The sequence below is a fragment of the Aedes albopictus genome, chromosome 2, assembly GCF_035046485.1.
Source record: "Aedes albopictus strain Foshan chromosome 2, AalbF5, whole genome shotgun sequence".
Taxonomy (NCBI): Eukaryota; Metazoa; Arthropoda; class Insecta; order Diptera; family Culicidae; genus Aedes; species Aedes albopictus.
In genome coordinates, this window is record NC_085137.1 from 428,857,624 (window position 1) to 428,873,298 (window position 15,675).

Below are 15,675 nucleotides of genomic sequence, written 5' to 3' on the forward strand. Positions count from 1 at the left end.
AATCCAATCCAAATCCAATCCAAATCCAATCCAAATCCAATCCAAATCCAATCCAAATCCAATCCAAATCCAATCCAAATCCAATCCAAATCCAATCCAAATCCAAATCCAATCCAAATCCAATCCAAATCCAATCCAAATCCAATCCAAATCCAATCCAAATCCAATCCAAATCCAATCCAAATCCAATCCAAATCCAATCCAAATCCAATCCAAATCCAATCCAAATCCAATCCAAATCCAATCCAAATCCAATCCAAATCCAATCCAAATCCAATCCAAATCCAATCCAAATCCAATCCAAATCCAATCCAAATCCAATCCAAATCCAATCCAAATCCAATCCAAATCCAATCCAAATCCAATCCAAATCCAATCCAAATCCAATCCAAATCCAATCCAAATCCAATCCAAATCCAATCCAAATCCAATCCAAATCCAATCCAAATCCAATCCAAATCCAATCCAAATCCAATCCAAATCCAATCCAAATCCAATCCAAATCCAATCCAAATCCAATCCAAATCCAATCCAAATCCAATCCAAATCCAATCCAAATCCAATCCAAATCCAATCCAAATCCAATCCAAATCCAATCCAAATCCAATCCAAATCCAATCCAAATCCAATCCAAATCCAATCCAAATCCAATCCAAATCCAATCCAATCCAAATCCAATCCAAATCCAATCCAAATCCAATCCAAATCCAATCCAAATCCAATCCAATCCAAATCCAATCCAAATCCAATCCAAATCCAATCCAAATCCAATCCAAATCCAATCCAAATCCAATCCAAATCCAATCCAAATCCAATCCAAATCCAATCCAAATCCAATCCAAATCCAATCCAAATCCAATCCAAATCCAATCCAAATCCAATCCAAATCCAATCCAAATCCAATCCAAATCCAATCCAAATCCAATCCAAATCCAATCCTAATCCAATCCAATCCAAATCCAATCGAAATCCAATCCAAATCCAATCCAAATCCAATCCAAATCCAATCCAAATCCAAATCGAAATCCAATCCAAATTCAATTCAAATCCAATTCAAATCCAATCCAAATCCAATCCAAATCCAATCCAAATCCAATCCAAATCCAATCCAAATCCAATCCAAATCCAATCCAAATCCAATCCAAATCCAATCCAAATCCAATCCAAATCCAATCCAAATCCAATCCAAATCCAATCCAAATCCAATCCAAATCCAATCCAAATCCAATCCAAATCCAATCCAAATCCAATCCAAATCCAATCCAAATCCAATCCAAATCCAATCCAAATCCAATCCAAATCCAATCCAAATCCAATCCAAATCCAATCCAAATCCAATCCAAATCCAATCCAAATCCAATCCAAATCCAATCCAAATCCAATCCAAATCCAATCCAAATCCAATCCAAATCCAATCCAAATCCAATCCAAATCCAATCCAAATCCAATCCAAATCCAATCCAAATCCAAATCCAAATCCAATCCAAATCCAATCAAAATCCAATCAAAATCCAATCAAAATCTAATCAAAATCCAATCCAAATCCAATCCAAATCCAATCCAAATCCAATCCAAATCCAATCCAAATCCAATCCAAATCCAATCCAAATCCAATCCAAATCCAATCCAAATCCAATCCAAATCCAATCCAAATCCAATCCAAATCCAAATCCGATCCAAATCCAATCCAAATCCAATCCAAATCCAATCCAAATCCAATCCAAATCCAATCCTTATCCAATCCAAATCCAATCCAAATCCAATCCAAATCCAATCCAAATCCATTCATATTCATTCATGCAAAGAGCATACTCATAACATTAGGTCATTAGAACTCTGAACAATTCACATAGAAGCATTAAAATATGAATGAAAATAAATTACAGCGTTTCATTAGAAACTTTCCTCTAGTGCAACCTCAGAATAACCCTTACATAATTACAAATATAGCATTCCAAAAATGCTAGCTCTGGCTCTGAGTTTCCTTCAGGGACTGCGTCATTGACCAGACTATTCGGAAGCGCTTCTCTCTACACCACCCATGCCTTTACTCCATCGCATAAGTATCATCCAATATCCTGGCTAATGCAAGCATCGTGAGTCTGTGCAGCAGCACTATGACAGAGCACAGCCCAGAAGCACTCTTTCCGTTTCCTGAATGATTCCGCAAAGTGAGTTCACACAAATGCAAGACGGAAATCGTCGTACTCCATATAGTAAATGGTGGCCACCGCACCACACCAACAGCTACGGAATGCTTTCCCTACGAATAGTCTGGAATATATCTGGTGGTGGCTTCACCGCCTCGAAAGCACGGTGCAGTGAGGATTCCCACCACAACCCAAAATTGCTCTCGGTAGGAATATTATTGTCGGGGCCGTGCCAGGCTCCGGGGAGCGATCGACGCGATGGGCCTTCACGCTCTCTTGCGACATAACGAAACACGTCCTGACACGTCAGGAAAGGGAAGGGTGTCGCTCAAGCGGAAGCCGGAGGAAGGGACGAGTGTTGTTCTCGGGAACTTGTGGCGGATCGTACAACTCTTCTTGCCCTGAAAAGGGCGGATTGGGTTCCACAAGTCCGTCGAAGCAACCAACTCGGTCGATGGTGGACTGTAACACCGCTGCTGCAACTCTCCTCGTCGGGTGGACCGCTGCTCTCGGAGGACGTCGAAAGAAAGCTAAACTTCACTTTAACTGCACATAATGATTTATTGCTCTCGATCTTTACACAACAAAATTCAAAAACAGACTGATGATGACACCGCAACGTGTGTCAGTTTTATACTGTCACAATCGTTCTTCTTCGGCTTCTTCTTCCGTCGGTCGTCGGCTCGCTCGGTCGTCGCACGCCAGATGGGCGGGACCAACGGTGCGACATTGTGTGCTAATGTCGTCGCTCTCGCTGGCTTGCTGCTGTCAGTCGCCGTTCACGTTCGGGCGTGAACATTCTCCCCCGGGCTGAGAAGCATTCTCGGAACGGTGGTTGTCCTGGATGGGAAGCACTGCTATCTTCGAAGCGGGACGTTTATACACAGTGCCGCCAATCTTCACGTCGACTGTGCGCACCAATTCATCGGATCCGGGATATGTTCGAACGATCTTTCCCAATTTCCAACTTAGTGGCGGCATGTTCTGCTCTTCCAGAAGCACGACCATCCCGGGCTGCAGATTGTGCTTCCTGATGTAATCCTTGGTGCGTTGTTGCAAACTCTGGAGGTAGTCGTTCTTCCACTTCTTCCAGAAGTTTTCCCGTAGCTTTTGGAGAAACTGCCATCGTCCAAGCCGGTTAGCAGCGATGTCTTGGTAGCTCGGTTCCGCAATGGCGTTTATCGGTCGCCCGATCAAAAAATGACCAGGGGTGAGTACCTCAGGATCGTCAGGATCGGGTGAGGTAGCATAGAGCGGGCGAGAGTTCAAAATAGCCTCAACCTGCGTCAAAACTGTTATATATTCCTCGAAAGTCAAATGAGTGTCCTTCAAAGTGCGTTTTAGATGATATTTGGCACTTTTAACGGCTGCCTCCCAGAGGCCCCCGAAATTCGGTGCCTCCGGTGGAATGAAACTCCAGGCAATTTCCTTTGATAGGCAAAATCCCTCAATTTCATCTAGCGCATATTGAGACCGAAAAAGTTTGTACAGCTCATTCAGTTCCGATTTCGCACCCCGAAAGTTTGAACCATTATCCGAGTGCATTTCTCGAGGTAGTCCCCTCCTGCTAACGAAACGTTGCAATGCAGCAATAAACGCCTCTGTGGTCATATCTGAGACCAACTCCAAGTGCACGGCGCGTGTCACCATGCACACGAATACAGCAATGTATGCCTTCTCCACAACTGGCTTCCGTCGTCCTTGTTTCACGAAAACTGGGCCCGCATAATCCACGCCGGTCACCTCAAACGGGTGGGCAGGAGTCACACGGCAAGCAGGCAGATCTCCCATCAGCTGAGTTGTCATTGTTGGCCTGGCGCGGAAACATATAACGCAGCTTCTCGTGATTTTTCGTACAGCAGATCTACCTTCTGTCAACCAAAAACGGCCTCGAAGAATTACCAACAAACTTGACGGACCTACGTGCATGTTCTCAAGATGATACGCTCTGATCAAAAGATCGACAATCGGATGCCTCGGCAAGATATACGGGTGTTTGGTCATGGTCAATACGGGCGAATTCTTCAATCTGCCTCCTACTCGCAGGATTCCGTTCTGGTACACAGGGTTCAGGGAGGCAATTCGTTTACACTGTTCGTTGTTCTCGATGCGGTTGATTTCATCACCAAGCACCTCATGTTGCACAACCTTGATGATGGTCTCCAACGATCGCCTCAACTCGGGAACAGTGAGGTAGCGCACACGGGTTCGGAGCTTGGGATCCTTGACTCTACAGTTCGAGATAAAGCGTTCGACATATGCGATGACCCTTTGCAGCTTCCGAAAGGAGCTGAACTTGGCAAATACAGGAAGATCATCGACGTTGTATACAGCTGCAGAGACGAAAGGTGTCAATTTCAATTCAGGCAACTCCACATCTGGTAACTGTTCTGGTGGCTCGATTTCGTATCTTGCTGCTTGCAGGAATGAGGGCCCCTTCCACCACAACTCATTACACATCAAGGCTTTGGGCAGGGATCCTTTTGACACAATATCTGCGGGATTCTCCTTCGTAGAGACATACTTCCAGGTGTAGTCTTTGGTTTCCGTGACGATTTCTGAGACACGATTCCTTACGAACACTTGGAGAGAGGTCAGTGGCTTGCGCAACCAGGCAAGCACTATTTGGCTGTCTGACCAAAGGACAACGTCATCAAATCTATTTTTCATCGATCCAATCACCTTCACAACCAGTCGGGATAGAAGCTGGGCTGCCAACAACTCTTTTCTAGGAATGCTCAATTCGGCTATCGGAGCAACCCTTGATTTGCTGCAAAGGAGTCGCAACTCGGCGCTGCCATCGGGGAACACATTTCGTACGTACAAGACGGCGCCGTACGCCGAGATAGACGCATCGGAAAATCCATGGATTTCCATGGCAACGGCGGTGGATGGAATAACACGTCGAGGGATTTTCATTTCACTCATTTGTGGCAGAGCATCGCGGAACTTCAACCAAGACTGAAGCAATTCTCCTTCAAGTTTCTCATCCCAAGACAGACCAGCGGTCCATAACTTCTGCATAAGGATTTTGGCAACCACGATGATGGGAGAGACCAAGCCCAAAGGATCGAAAAGCCTTCCGATTTCCGAGAACACCTTTCGCTTGGTGTAGGTTTCAGTTGAGTCTGCTGGGAACTTCGACCTCGTGACAAATAAAAACTCATCCGAGCTTGGACTCCAGGTAAGCCCAAGGGTCTTGATCACTTCGTTGTCCGCAGTGGAATCCAGACGTACCAACTTTTCTCGATTTTCCTCAGGGATTCGCTCCAGCAACTCCGGACAGTTTGAGCTCCACTTGTGAATAGGGAATCCACCAAGTTGGAGAAGACCTTCCAGTTGACTCTGTGCTTCAGCGGCTTCTTCTGCACTATCCGCACCAGAAAGAACGTCATCCACGTAACAATCTTCCGTGATAATTTTAGCTGCAATGGGAAAACGGCTTCCCTCATCTTTGCACAGCTGAACCAAACATCTCGTGGCCAGAAATGGCGCGGATGCCGTCCCATACGTGACGGTTAACAGCTCAAGAACTCGAAGTCGTTGATTTGGTTCGGTTCGCCAGAAAATCCGTTGGAATCGTGTGTGTTCTGCAGCTACCAGTATTTGCCGATACATTTTTGCTATATCAGCAGTGAACACCACAGGGTGGACCCGGAATCGAAGAAGAATACTCAACAAGTCACTCTGGACGACGCCTCCAACTTGAAGTACTTCGTTGAGAGATTTGCTTGCCGGGGTGTCCTTCGCTGAAGCATCGAAAACTACCCTCAACTTGGTCGTCGAACTGGTTGGGCGTAATATCGCGTGATGGGGTAAGTAATAACGTCCTTCGGAAGGATCGTCATTAGATTCATCAACTTCCTGACAATGACCTAATGCTTCATACTCAGCTATGAAGGCAGCGTACAGCTGTTTCAAAGTTGGATCCTTCTGAAACCGCCTTTCGAGCATCAAGAAACGACGAAGAGCTACGGAACGGTTGTCTTGGAGCACTGCGACATCTTCTCGGAAAGGGAGTGAAACTACGTACCGTCCAGTCTGCGTTCGCCGATGAGTGGAGCGGAAATTCTCTTCGCACGTATCTGACTCCACTTCCTCCTTCACGGATTGTGAAACATCTTCCACTTCCCAAAAACGACTAATTGTCTCACCAAGCGAATCAAGCGACACATGGTGGGCCAGAACAGTGTTGGAAACTTCGTTGTCTAGTTCTCCTGAGAAGACCCAACCCAGATGAGTCTCGTGGAGTTCAGGAAGACCGTCGGCTAGATGGATATGACCAGACTTCAGCAAGGCAAAGAACTTCGAGGCACCGATCAACATGTCGATTCTGTTAGGCGTGTGGAACGTAGGATCAGCGAGCTGGACTCCAACAGGGATTGGCCAGGACGAGGTGTTGATTTTGACAGAAGGAATAATACCGGTCACCTTCGGTACCACAAGACATTCAACGTCAGTAGAGAAACTGGAACACCTGGACTGCATCGTGACAACCAGCTTGCCTCTTACGTAGACCTTCGCTCCTCCTATTCCGGTAACGGGCACGTTCACTGATTCACGGGGGACCATCAAACGGTTGGCGATCATCTCAGACACGAAGCATACTTGGGAACCACTATCCAGCATTGCACGACAAGGGACTAACTCACCATCGGCACTCTCAAGATTGACGACAGCAGTCAACAGCATCACAGTCTTCGTGGTATTCGAATGGTTGCAGGAACACGAGGGATTGGCGTTTGGTGACGGAACGGTTTTTGGAACTGCGCCTGCTTCGGTAGCTACCTTGGCGGAACTCTTCAATGGAGGGGTTTCGAACTCAGAGGGTTGCGAAGGAAGCTCTTCATGGAGAAGAGAATGGTGTCGTTTGTGACATATCGAACAATTGCGCTTGGAGGAACAATCTTTGGCACAGTGGCCAGATCGGAGGCAGTTGAAACAAATTCTCAGCTGCTTCACTTTGGCAATGCGCTCTGGCGTAGGCATTGCAGTAAAATTGGGACACTCAAAATGCCGGTGATTTTCACCACAAACTTTACATTGACTTTCTGAATTAGAGGAAGTAACAGTATGCACTTTTTGATTCACAGGTTTCGCATGTTTGGATGGAGGCTCTTTCGCCGCAGTGGGATGGCGAGAATTCTGATAACGCTCTAGGATTTGGCACTCACCTTTCAAAAACTGCAACGTATCCTTGTAATCGGGCAACTCACCGTGTTTCTGCCGCCGTTCCCACAGCTGCAGAGAGTGATCGTCCAGACGGGATGTCAACAGCTTCGTGATGATGATTCCGGATAGCTCGTCCACCGCCAGGCCCTGGTACTCCAGCCCAGCGACATGACGCTCACAGGATTTCGTCAGCTCCAACAAGTCCTTGAAGTTGCCCTTCGCTACTGGTTTCAACTGCATCAAACCGTCGATGTGGGTGTCGACGATCACGCGCTTGTTCTCAAACTGCTCGCACAACTGCTTCCACACTTCGGCAAAGTTGTTGTCTCGGATCATTTTTGCGTTGATGAGACCCGCTGCGTCACCCACCAAGGCCTTATCCAAGTGGTGCAGTTTCATAGCACTCGACTCACCACTACTTACGACCAGGTCCTCAAACATCGCCTTGAATTTGGGCCAATTTTCCACACCGCCATCGAACGATGGTATCGGTGCCCTCAAAGGATGATGCTGCACCACCACCTGGGTTGCTCCACCAGCAACGGTTGTCGCCGGCGACGGCTTGGAGAAATATTCCGTCAAGCGCTCCAGACGATCGAGCGCTTCCGTGTGCAAGGCATCGAACTCGTCGAGCTTCTCGTCCTGCTCGTCCATTTTGGCCGGTGGAATCAAGGCAATCACTTCACGGTGGGCTTCGGTGTACTCGGCGTAGTGGATCTCCAGCTTCTTACCGTACACTTTTAGCATCGATGCACTTATTAGCGTTGGGTCGTCTTCGGCGTTCTCAAGGCAGTGGTTAATTTTCGTCACTTTTCCTTTTATTTGACCGCGCTGGTGGATGAGCAGCTGCAGGTGCTCGGGATCCACTGCGGTCTTCTTCGGGGTGCGGTCGATTCCCATTTTCGACACACTTCACTGTTCAGTGTTCACTTTTTCACAGTACACTTTCGCACTAATGTTTTTACTCACTTATTGTCCAGTATTTCGATTTACTTTCTCACTATTCACTGACTACTAGCTTTCTCCAACATCCTCCAAGGCTCAGCTTCCCACGCACGACGTGGCTCAAATCCGGCTCGAAGGACCAATGTCGGGGCCGTGCCAGGCTCCGGGGAGCGATCGACGCGATGGGCCTTCACGCTCTCTTGCGACATAACGAAACACGTCCTGACACGTCAGGAAAGGGAAGGGTGTCGCTCAAGCGGAAGCCGGAGGAAGGGACGAGTGTTGTTCTCGGGAACTTGTGGCGGATCGTACAACTCTTCTTGCCCTGAAAAGGGCGGATTGGGTTCCACAAGTCCGTCGAAGCAACCAACTCGGTCGATGGTGGACTGTAACACCGCTGCTGCAACTCTCCTCGTCGGGTGGACCGCTGCTCTCGGAGGACGTCGAAAGAAAGCTAAACTTCACTTTAACTGCACATAATGATTTATTGCTCTCGATCTTTACACAACAAAATTCAAAAACAGACTGATGATGACACCGCAACGTGTGTCAGTTTTATACTGTCACAATCGTTCTTCTTCGGCTTCTTCTTCCGTCGGTCGTCGGCTCGCTCGGTCGTCGCACGCCAGATGGGCGGGACCAACGGTGCGACATTGTGTGCTAATGTCGTCGCTCTCGCTGGCTTGCTGCTGTCAGTCGCCGTTCACGTTCGGGCGTGAACAATTATGACGGAAAAGTTTCGTTTCATCTTCTTGTGTGCTTTTTTTTCGGTACATACCGGAATGCTGCAGACACGAAAAGTGCTATTAACTTTTGCTTTCAGATATGCACCGGAGTTTGTGTGTTTGCTAAACACTTTGTAATTACTATTTTCTAAATTGACGTTCGGATTCTGCTACGGTGGGATATGGTTATGGAACTAACCGTGGAACTAACTCTTGAATATTCCTGATGAGAATTGCAGGAAGGCTACATCGCGTTTAAATTGACATCTTTATTCTGAGAAACCGTTCCGACATCCCCATCCGAACGATATCACAAACAAGAAAACGCAATTAGCCTAATCAGGTCACAGTAGGTCAGGACGATATAATTTTAGAAGTGTGGAAGCATGCTTCCAGCTTGCTGAGATGGGCAATTTCAGCCGTCAGTTATCTGTCCAATTCCAGCAGCAATTGTGCCTTGTTCCTGGATGTACCAGGAAGTGGAGAGTGGATTGGTAGCAATGAGATGACTCGTTTTGATGGAATCCGACAAGTGCTAAAATCAGCTTTGCTCGCTGATGTCTCTTCTCCGAAAAAGGGGAAATCGACTTTATTGAAATGCGGGCTTCTCCTTATTCTACAGGGTGCACTGGGGTTCGAGCGATTCGCGAATACATGTGCTGGTTTGCTGGAGATCATCGAGAGAAGGCTTTGTTTAAAAAAAGCTCATTCATCCTTTTAAAGTCTCAGAGAAGATTTATTTATATCCGCTTGTTAACAGTAGACCAAACAACACTACGATTTAATATTTCGCGATAGCTACCCAACAAAGAGGTTATGTAATTCACATGAAGTTCGTTCGATTTTGATGAATCCTTTACTTATGGGTAGTACGCAGATCATAAGTAGTTTCTTGGCCTACCGAGATGCATGGAAAATTCAGGCAAGAAATTGCTCCTTTTGGGCGATTGATGTTCATACCCAGTATTTAGATCAACCCCACCGTGCGTTATTCATCGAAGTAGCTATTTACAGCTCTCCATCATTCCGCTACATACAACTCACGGAAATGACTGTCTCCATATCGTCTGTGGTGCGTGCGGAGCGCAATGATAACGTTTGTAAGCACATTTTCTTCACCTCGTCATCAAACAGAGATCGATCCCATCAAGTCAAGCCGTCTCCTGTGCCTTTTCATGAACATCAGACATCAAGACAGCCATCAAGTGACTTTTATCGTGTGGCTTTCTTTCATTATTGGATTGCAAGCAAGCAAGCAAAGAAGGAAACACGATGATGCCTTTTTCTTCCTTTCAACTCTTATCGGCATTTTCTGGTTTTCCGACAAAAAAGGCAGGCAAATTTCTTTTTGTGGTGTTCTAAGAATTGCCGTCTCTGAAGAGGCTGACGAGATGAAAGCTGTGGGGTTGCTTTCCTCACGTACTGAAAGGTATCAATCCGCTCTGCGGCTGTCGGAACTTATCACCACAACCCAGTAGCGGTGGTTTTGTCCGCAGCGGTGAATGCGAGATGCCAAGAATGGAATAAAATCTTGATTTGGTCGCAGAGTTGTCATTTATGGATTGCTGTACGAATATGGTACCTGGTTATTGGATATGTACCTGCTGAATGGGTCTCACTCGATGAGGATGCGACTGCCTGCGCGCGAGTGATAAAGCAAAGCTGCAGCTGCAGCTCTGATGGCAGGTATGAAAACCCTATGAAAAGTGTGACTTGTGTGGGGCCGGGGCCCAAGCGGATGTGGAGGCCCCTTGGAGAGATGACCAAAAATGTTTTTCCTTATTTTCGAACAGTACTTGAGCAAAATAAAGCAAATGTTAGCAACCAAAACAGGTTTTTATGGGGGGGGGACTAAAATGTGGCATTCAAATATGCCTATTCTGGCCAGATCATTAGTAAATATTTTAAGAAACAATCAAATTATAGGTTCACGTGAACTACGTAGTTTATATTATGGGTCAAGCCACAATTTACTTTAAATCTCTTTTCGGGCTTTTTGTCGCAGTCAAGAGAAGAATAGGTAGTATACTTTGGCCACAGCTTTGACGTATACGCCAAACGGGCACTGGCAAATATATTATCACCAACGCTGACAGTGTTGGGAATACGCATAACTGTCCCATATGAATAGGGAACCCAGAAAATATGGGACTGATATGCGATCATAGGCAGTTTACTCACTTGCTACTATCTCAGTTCAGAAGCATGCTATCAAAAAAAAAAACGATGTTTGAAGGACTTTTACGTTGTAGTTTTATCTAAAAGTTTGCCGAATAAAGTGAAGCTCGCACGCGCATACCAAAGTCGAAGTGTAGAATTAGCAGCTAGATAAAATACGCATTAATCTATCTCTATATATATATATATATATATATTTCTGTCCGTCTGACCGCTATGCATTCGGAAACTACTGAACCAAACGGTGTGAAATTTTGTATGTGGGTATTTTTGGGGCCGGGGAAGGTTTTTAGCTTGGTGCGGGACCTCTCCGGTCTCTGGAACGGAGGTTTCCCATACAGATGACTTTTCGGGGAACGTCCCTATGGAGCTGTCTGTCATAAAGGGTTATAAAGGGTTAATGGGCAATTTTTGTCAACTTATATTTTGTGGGTCATTGATTCAATGGAATAAAGCAAAATATTAAAATTGTAATATTTTAATACTATGTATTTTCAGACACGGCCAATGAGGAACAAAATAAAACTCAGTCACGTTCATGCACAGACAACCAAGCTTTGATCTTCGACGTCGATCCTTCGATGTTCATTCATCCAGCTCTGCCGACTTCGAACATTATTTCAGTAGGACAGTTTCCGACCAACATACCAGATCCGAAACCAGGAACCTCACAAGAGCTAACATTATCGATTCTAGGCCGTGGTGATTCTATCACAGGCTTGCATGATGAAAATTTATCTCAGCAAAGCAACCAAACTATTATCGAAACTGTGACTGAAGAGCAGGACGAACGCTTACCTGACGAGGATGTGGAGAGCTACAGTCCGAATGCCGTTGATAAGAGAGGCCCCAGTACTGTAATGGTACAGAAGAGCACTAAAAAATTTGCATCGACAGCACTGAAGTTCCAATGCTTCCAAATTAATTGGAACAAGATAAGCGACCACATCATTGGCCGCCTCCGAAGTTTGCAAAAGTTCAGTGGCGACAATCCAGGTCAGTGTGCCCCTCTATCCCTGCAACTGTCCAAAACAGATTGGAGTGGCATAACGAACTCCATTGTTGATCAACTACGATCAATTGATACCGAAATTCAGGCAAGCACAATGGAAAAAGTTGCTAAGGACATTGTTGGCAAATACCCATGCCTGAACTTCCTGGACGATGATGGTTATGGAAAATCACAAGCCTATGTTTGGATCAAACATAAAATGCTGAATAGAAACTCCTATCTCAACCGGTTCAAGCAGGATAACGGCCAAGAAAAAACCAATAGCGATGTTCGCCGAAATCGCAACGTACGTGCTGGCACGGATAAGGCATATTGGGAGAAATCAAGCAAGGAGTGCTCTAAGGAAATTCTATCGATACTGGCAAGGAACGAACCCGAAACACTCACGCAGGAGTTTTTGCAAGCGTCTCAATCATATGTTCGCTATCGACTCGATGAAGCTAAACCGCTGAAGGATGTGCTGAATGGTTTCCCGGTGTTGCGACGAAAACTTCTGCTGGAGTATCATTTCGAGAGTGCAACAGGAGCATCGGCAAAATCACTGGCGCAATACTTCGCAGCAAAACGTTCTAAACTGATCGATTATTCCAAAACGCAAAAGAAGGCGATTCATTTGGATGCAACATCTTCGGATGTCGATGTATTCAGATTCCTGTGCTCGTTGCTGCGAGAAAAGCTCGAGGACGTCATAATATCGAAAGAGGTGAGATTGATTATCGAGGTGACACTAGTTTTATCAAGCTGACATAAACCAACCTGGACTATCCGGGTTCTTCTTCTTTTCAACGTAACGTCCCCATTTGGGGCAGCAGGTCTTCTCAGCTTAGTGTTCTAGTTATTGCATTGAACGAAAACCAAACCTACTGTTTACCTGTTTACTTCGTCGTCTATATGAGGTTGTTATGGAGGAATATTTCAGCTTGCGGAAAACTAGTGTTATCTACTAACACCTGATCTAATTTAATTATCAATATGTATACATTTTTGTATTTTTAGATCGGCACGAAGCTTGATGGCATTTCCACCGACTGTTCCGGACCTGTACTTGTTGCCATAGGTATGTCAAATCTTGCAATTGATTACAAATACAGCAATATGACAAATTTGGCATTAAAATCTAGGAAAATGCTTACTAAAAGCTCAATCTATTGAAAATTCGATCTATTCACATTTATTTGTCTGTGATTCTGATCTCATAGTACATACAGGGATGGGAACACTCACTTGCAAAGAGTTACATTCACTTGCTATTTTCTCAGCTCAGAAGCGTGCAATCAAGAAACGATGTATGGACGACTCACAGACAAACAGACGTAACACTCTGATGTTTTGCATCGTACACCGATTTAACGGTCTATTTGAAAATTTGATAGTTGGCCAACTGACCACCCGTGGCGCTCGCATCGTTTTTGCTCGAGTTTGACGTTTGCCCACTACCGCCACCTAGTTGATGGTCGGCCAAACTCAGTCCTTTTAGCATTGGGCGAACATGTTTCCGTGACTATGATTTGATTCGAAAAATGTTCGAAGTGTTACGTCTGTTTGTCTGTGGACGACTTTTGCCTTGTGATTTCGTCTAAAACTTTGCCGAATAGAGTAGGGGTCACACACGAATCCCAAGGTCGTGACAGAGCTGTGAAAGCGACTCTCCACGAGGTGAGTGTAATTTACATTCACCTCGTGGAGAGTTGCCTTCGCAGCTCCCTCACGACTTCGGTATGCGTGTGCGACCCCTACACTATTCGGCAAAGTTTTAGATAAAATCACAAGGCAAAAGTCGTCCATACATCGTTTCTTGATTGCACGCTTCTGAGTTGAGAAAACTGGAAGTGAGTGTAACTCTTTGCAAGTGAGTGTTCCCATCCTTGAGTACATAGTACATAAACGTCTTTTGTAAGACGTTTTATCATTCACCTTAAACCTAGCATGATTACATGTTTGTCTTACAATCAGAAGATACTAATAAACATTAATCGTCAAAAATATGGAATCGCATATTGCAACACTCATACTAAATATTGCAGCTTCTCAAATACTCACCATTAGAATCAACTAAAATGTGATTACATATTTCAAGAGCTTGGCGTTATTTTCTTTCAAAATGTAACTTCTAAGCATATTTCAACTTATTTAAAGTTTACTCAATATGTGTTCTCTTTTTGGCAAATCTTTAGGTGCTGCAATACTGATTATTGAAACGATTTCATGTTCTTGGTGGGTAGTGTTTTCATCAATGTCTACCAGAAATGATCGGAATTAGTATACAATAGTGAAATATTGGTGGCTGTGAGGTAGCTGGCTGTTTCTTACAGTAGACTCAACACTTTGTTATGACTATGAAAGCTTAATCACAACGGCCGTCTCATGCATAACTATCAATACGGGACAATTATAATAGTCATGCGTATTAGTTTTTCAAGATTTGCACTATAAATTGGAGCCCTATACTTATCCAATTATATGTTTTACCTTGCGTATCGACGAGCGAAATCTTTTAAACGCGTCATGTATTTTCGGCCTTCTATGATTGCTTACCAGAGCGGACGATTGAATAGGCTCTTAAAATATGTATTCTAAAGATAGGTATCATTTTGCTCGAGTACTCACTAGCATTCAAAAACTTTAATCATAAGCTCAATGAACTTCTGCTGGCCTGCTTACCCTGACCGAAAATTTTGACGTTTGAGCGGTGTGCCGCTCAAACGACAAGTTTTGTTGTGAGAGTAAGCAGACCAGCATAAATTCGTGCAGAAGTTCATAGTGATAACAATCTACACTAGTTGTTGTTAGTACTGTTCCATTAGGTGTGGGATTCTTGCGCTGATTAGTACCTATATGGGTTATTGTTTTGTACCTCCAATTAATTTCATCCGTTTGTTTGATTTTTTTTTCAGATCTTGGAAACGAGAAACGGGTGTACTACGTTTTCGCTGAACAGGTACGCCTGACCGAAGGCGTGGAAAATGTCGTTGCAGCAATATCGGATCTTGTATGTGTGCACTACGTACATAATTTCATGTATATGCGTCAAATCTCAAAATTTTTGGAGTTCGTGCAAGAGTATTTTTTCAAAATTCTGCCTGTGACAGGTTCAAAATCCAGTGCCACACGAAAGGGCCAACAGCAGCGGGTTGTTACGAGAGTGATAAAATCCGTTGCAGAGTACTGTGCGCAATAGTTACATGAACAGGAGCGCTTTTCTATGGCTAGGTGTGAGAGTGTGAAGAATGTGAAGATACATTTTGGTTCGCGGAGAATATACCGCACAAAAGCGGTTCGTTATGTAAATGTTAGTCGAAAATTCGTTGCCGTTATCGTTTGCTCTTGATCACTAAAAACAATGATGCAGGCGTTTTATATTAATTATTTTAAGAGAAAAAACGTAGCACTAAGCACTCACAAAATCAAAGGTAAAAATAAATATTGTCCAAAAACTTTGGCTGGTTTTTATTTAGGTATAATAATTATTGATTAATCAAACTCCGATTTTCCC

At 44.7% G+C, this 15,675-nt stretch overlaps 2 protein-coding genes across 2 annotated transcripts; one reads left to right on the top strand and one right to left on the bottom strand.

Annotated features, from left to right (window-relative positions):
• Positions 1 to 2,918: 2,918 nt before the first annotated feature.
• LOC134286889 (uncharacterized) lies at positions 2,919 to 8,222 on the bottom strand. The gene is made up of 2 exons (XM_062848585.1): positions 7,325 to 8,222; positions 2,919 to 6,994 (listed from the first exon to the last, which is right to left on the bottom strand). The coding sequence occupies exons 1-2, from the start codon at positions 8,220 to 8,222 to the stop codon at positions 2,919 to 2,921; spliced, it is 4,974 nt and encodes a 1,657-aa protein (XP_062704569.1).
• A 1,818-nt stretch (positions 8,223 to 10,040) lies between these two features.
• On the top strand, positions 10,041 to 15,473 carry LOC115265865 (uncharacterized). Its single transcript, XM_062848586.1, has 4 exons — positions 10,041 to 10,092; positions 11,669 to 12,885; positions 13,179 to 13,239; positions 15,077 to 15,473. Exons 1-4 carry the CDS (start codon positions 10,041 to 10,043, stop codon positions 15,358 to 15,360), a joined length of 1,614 nt encoding a protein of 537 aa, XP_062704570.1. The 3' UTR covers positions 15,361 to 15,473.
• Positions 15,474 to 15,675: the final 202 nt, after the last annotated feature.

Coding starts and splice junctions, on each gene's coding strand:
- LOC134286889 (XM_062848585.1), bottom strand. CDS start 8,222: ATGGGAATCGACCGCACCCCGAAGAAGACCGCAGTGGATCCCGAGCAC. Junction 6,995..7,324: donor TACGTTGCAGTTTTTGAAAG/GTGAGTGCCAAA, acceptor TTCTCCATGAAG/AGCTTCCTTCGCAACCCTCT.
- LOC115265865 (XM_062848586.1), top strand. CDS start 10,041: ATGACTGTCTCCATATCGTCTGTGGTGCGTGCGGAGCGCAATGATAAC. Junction 12,886..13,178: donor ACGTCATAATATCGAAAGAG/GTGAGATTGATT, acceptor TTGTATTTTTAG/ATCGGCACGAAGCTTGATGG. Junction 13,240..15,076: donor ACCTGTACTTGTTGCCATAG/GTATGTCAAATC, acceptor TTTTTTTTTCAG/ATCTTGGAAACGAGAAACGG.